Here is a 3180-nt window from a genome sequence, read left to right as displayed (position 1 = left end):
GTTGCGTGTGAGTAGCGTGGGACTTGGGGGGACACACGGGAGCCGGGCACCCAGCGCTGGGAGCAGGGCAGGGTACGAGCCCCAGCCACGCTGCGGGGTGCTGGGGGGGGAGCACCCGCCTGTGCGAGGGATCCCATGGGAGCGCCGTGGTCCCTCCAGCCCAGCACACGATGCCAAACCGCTGTGCCAGCCCGGATTTGCCCCTCCGAACAGCTTCCATCACCCTGTGCTCCTGGCAGGCCGATGGGCACCCATCCTCCCTGCCCATCCCACACCCGCTCCCCGCAGGAACCCCGGCACCCGCTGTTATTCTTGGAGGGGTGATGACCACGGCTTCCCCCCCTCCCGGCTCATAGAGCTGAGCGCTGAGCCCGATTTTCCGGGTGACCTCACGCCTTCATCCCCATCTGCAGAACGGAGCCGCAGTAACCGGGGGGCCTGGCCCAAGCTGTCTGGGCGGTTGGAAGGTGGCACGGTGCTGCCTTCATCCGAGCTGGCAGCTCCGCGGGGCAACTGCGCTCCGCTGCATGCTCAGCCCGGGAAAGAGCCTTGCATGGGAGCTGCATCCCCACGGATGCGGGTGGATGGATGGATGGAGCCACGGCAGTGGGCTTCGGGGCTCTTGGCCGTGGGTGTCGTTCCTGGCAGTCCCCGGGGAGAGCAGAGCCGTGGGGTGCCGGCTGCGTGCCCACATTCCCATGGCAGGAGGGGTGGGACGGGGCTCCCACCAGGGACCTAATCCCAAAGCGCCGAGCAGTGATGCCGTCCCCGATGCCGTCCCCGCGGGGATCAGCTGATGGTTAATCCTGGCTCCCAGCGGGACCTGCTGATGGGAGATGCGCTGTGCTGGATGGGTGCATCAGGCACCCTGTGGGTGCTGGCCCTATGGCGCTGACCTACGCAGGTCCCCAGGGCCCTCGGGGGATGCTCTGGCTGTCCCCGTGGATGCAGCATGGCCGGGGAGCCCCCGGCAGCGATGGGTGTTGGGTGCCACAGGACCGCTCTGCACCCTTGCACCCACAGATGGGTGAGGAGGCTGTGCCTCGGGGCAGGGGTGAGCGTGGGGGACAAGGGTGTCTGTCCTCTGTCCCACTGTCCCATCTGCAGATGGCCGAGCAGTAAAACCCTTGGCGTCACCCTTCTCTGCCTCACCCTCTCCTCGGGGGCTGCTGGCCGGCGGCACGGGCCTGGGTGTGGGTGGGGATCCGGGCTGGGCGACGGCAGGACTGGGTGAGGGTGCTGGGGGGGGCTCCTGCTCCATGCAGGGACCCTGCACCCCCTTCCCCAGCCCAGGCCTGGGGTCACCCAGTGCTGCTGGGTGCACTGGGACACCCACACCCACTTTGGGCAACCACCCCCTGCACCCACAAGCCCCACACACCAGCACCCACGCCACCCCGGGGCAGACATACACCCGGGGGCTGCCGCGTCCCTGTGCGCCCAGGCATGATGTCACCCGTTGCTATGGCGATGCTGCTGCATCACTGTGTTGCAGCTCGCCCCAACTCTGGGATTTCCGCAGGGGCTGCGTGGCGTGGGCAGCAGGATGGGGCGCAGGCACCCCGGGGGCTGTAGGGTGCATGGGTGCTGCTGCGTGCCCCTACATGGGTGGCAGCAGCCCCTGCCCGGGGGGAGCTCCCTGCCCGTGCCAGGAATGTGTCTAAGCTGCTTAGGGGTACGGATGGGGCCGGCGGGCACCGGCGGTGGGCGCAGGATCAAGGCGATGACGGGGCATGAGCCAGCACGTGCGCAACGCCGCACGTGCCAGCATCCCGCGGCGTGCCAGGGCACGCACCGGCCCGTTCACGCCGTGCCCCTCGCAGCGTGCCGGTGGGATCTCTGCTACTCTCTGTGGCGTGCCCGGTGGCAACACGGGTGGGTGCTGAGTCTGTGCCGGAGCCGGCTGGTGCCCACCACGCCGGGAGGATGGCATGGGCCGGGGTTCCTGCCTGCACAGCTGCCCTTTGCCCTGTTGCACCACCTGCGAGCAAACGTCTCTTGCAAGAAATATTCCCAGCGGCTGGAAAAATAAACAGCATGGGAGCTGCCGGCTGCTCCCCACGCCCCGGGTTATGGGGACGGGGTGGGGGACAGGGCACAGCCACCACCACCACCCCTGGGCCACGCTCCAGCCAAGGCAGCTGGGTGCTGCTCCCGCTCCGCTGCCCTCGTGCCCTTGCTCCTGGGCCTGACCACAGGGCCACCAACCCTGGGGACTTTGGAAGGAGATGTCCCCCTTGCCCTGACCCTGGGAGGGTGATTTGTCACCCTCACCTGGCACAGCAGAGCAGGGACACCCTGGGCACAGTGAGCAGGGACGGATTCTGCAGTGACAGCTTGGTGCTGCGGGCAGCGGGGATGCTGCCGGACGCGTGGCTGTGGCTGGCAGGAGGTGGGGGTCCCATCCGTGGGCACCCCCCCCAGACACCTGGGGTCACGCTCTGATCCGGCTTCTCGCTTTTCTCGTTGCAGAAGGAGCTGAGCCTGCCGCGCCGAGGAAGAGCGTAAGTCCCCGAACTGGGCCACCCGGGGCACGGGATGGGGTGTCACCGGGAGGGACGCGGCACTGACACCGCGGGGGGCAGCGGGGACGGGTGTTGGATGGCGCTGGGGCTTGTTGTGCTCAAATCTAGCGTGGCATCGCCGTGTTCTCTGATACTGGAGGGACCTGATTGCGTATGTGCTGGGGCGTACTGGGATGTGCTGGGGTGTGCTGTGCTCTGCTGCAAGTGTATTGGGGTGTGCTGGGCTGTATTGGGCTGTGTTGGGTTGTTCTGAGCGGTATTGGGGTGTACTGGGATGTGCTGGGGTGTGCTGTGCTCTGCTGCAAGTGTATTGGGGTGTGCTGGGCTGTATTGGGCTGTGTTGGGTTGTTCTGAGCGGTATTGGGGTGTACTGGGGTGTACTGGGCTGTCGTAGGAGGCTGTTGCAAAGCTGCACTGGGTTTGTGTGTTGGGGTGTACTGGGGGTGTTTTGGGGTGATGCGGAGGTAACACAGGGGGGTCTTGGCGCTGTGCTGGCGCTGTCAGGGGGTCATGGGGCTGTGTGCTGGGGGGGCGTACGGGCTGTGCTGGGAGGGCACTGGAGACATGTTGGGGCTGTGCTGGCGCCATACTGGGGCTGTGCTAGGGATGCACTGGAGGGGCACTGTGGCCGTACTGGGGCTGTGTTAGGGGTGCA

General features: G+C 67.1%; 1 protein-coding gene across 1 annotated transcript in view; it reads left to right on the top strand.

Annotated features, from left to right (window-relative positions):
* Positions 1–3180, top strand: part of MAST3 (microtubule associated serine/threonine kinase 3) — a 27216-nt gene that overhangs the window by 1912 nt on the left and 22124 nt on the right. Inside the window, exon 2 of the mRNA XM_010562304.1 lies at positions 2473–2504. Within this exon, the coding sequence (XP_010560606.1) occupies positions 2473–2504 (32 nt within the window). The remainder of the gene's footprint in view (positions 1–2472; positions 2505–3180) is intronic.

Source organism: Haliaeetus leucocephalus, unplaced genomic scaffold, assembly GCF_000737465.1.
Source record: "Haliaeetus leucocephalus isolate CR32 unplaced genomic scaffold, Haliaeetus_leucocephalus-4.0 Scaffold157, whole genome shotgun sequence".
In the NCBI taxonomy this organism is placed as follows: domain Eukaryota; kingdom Metazoa; phylum Chordata; class Aves; order Accipitriformes; family Accipitridae; genus Haliaeetus; species Haliaeetus leucocephalus.
Note: the sequence above shows the minus strand (reverse complement) of the source record. Positions and strands in the feature narration are given on the sequence as shown.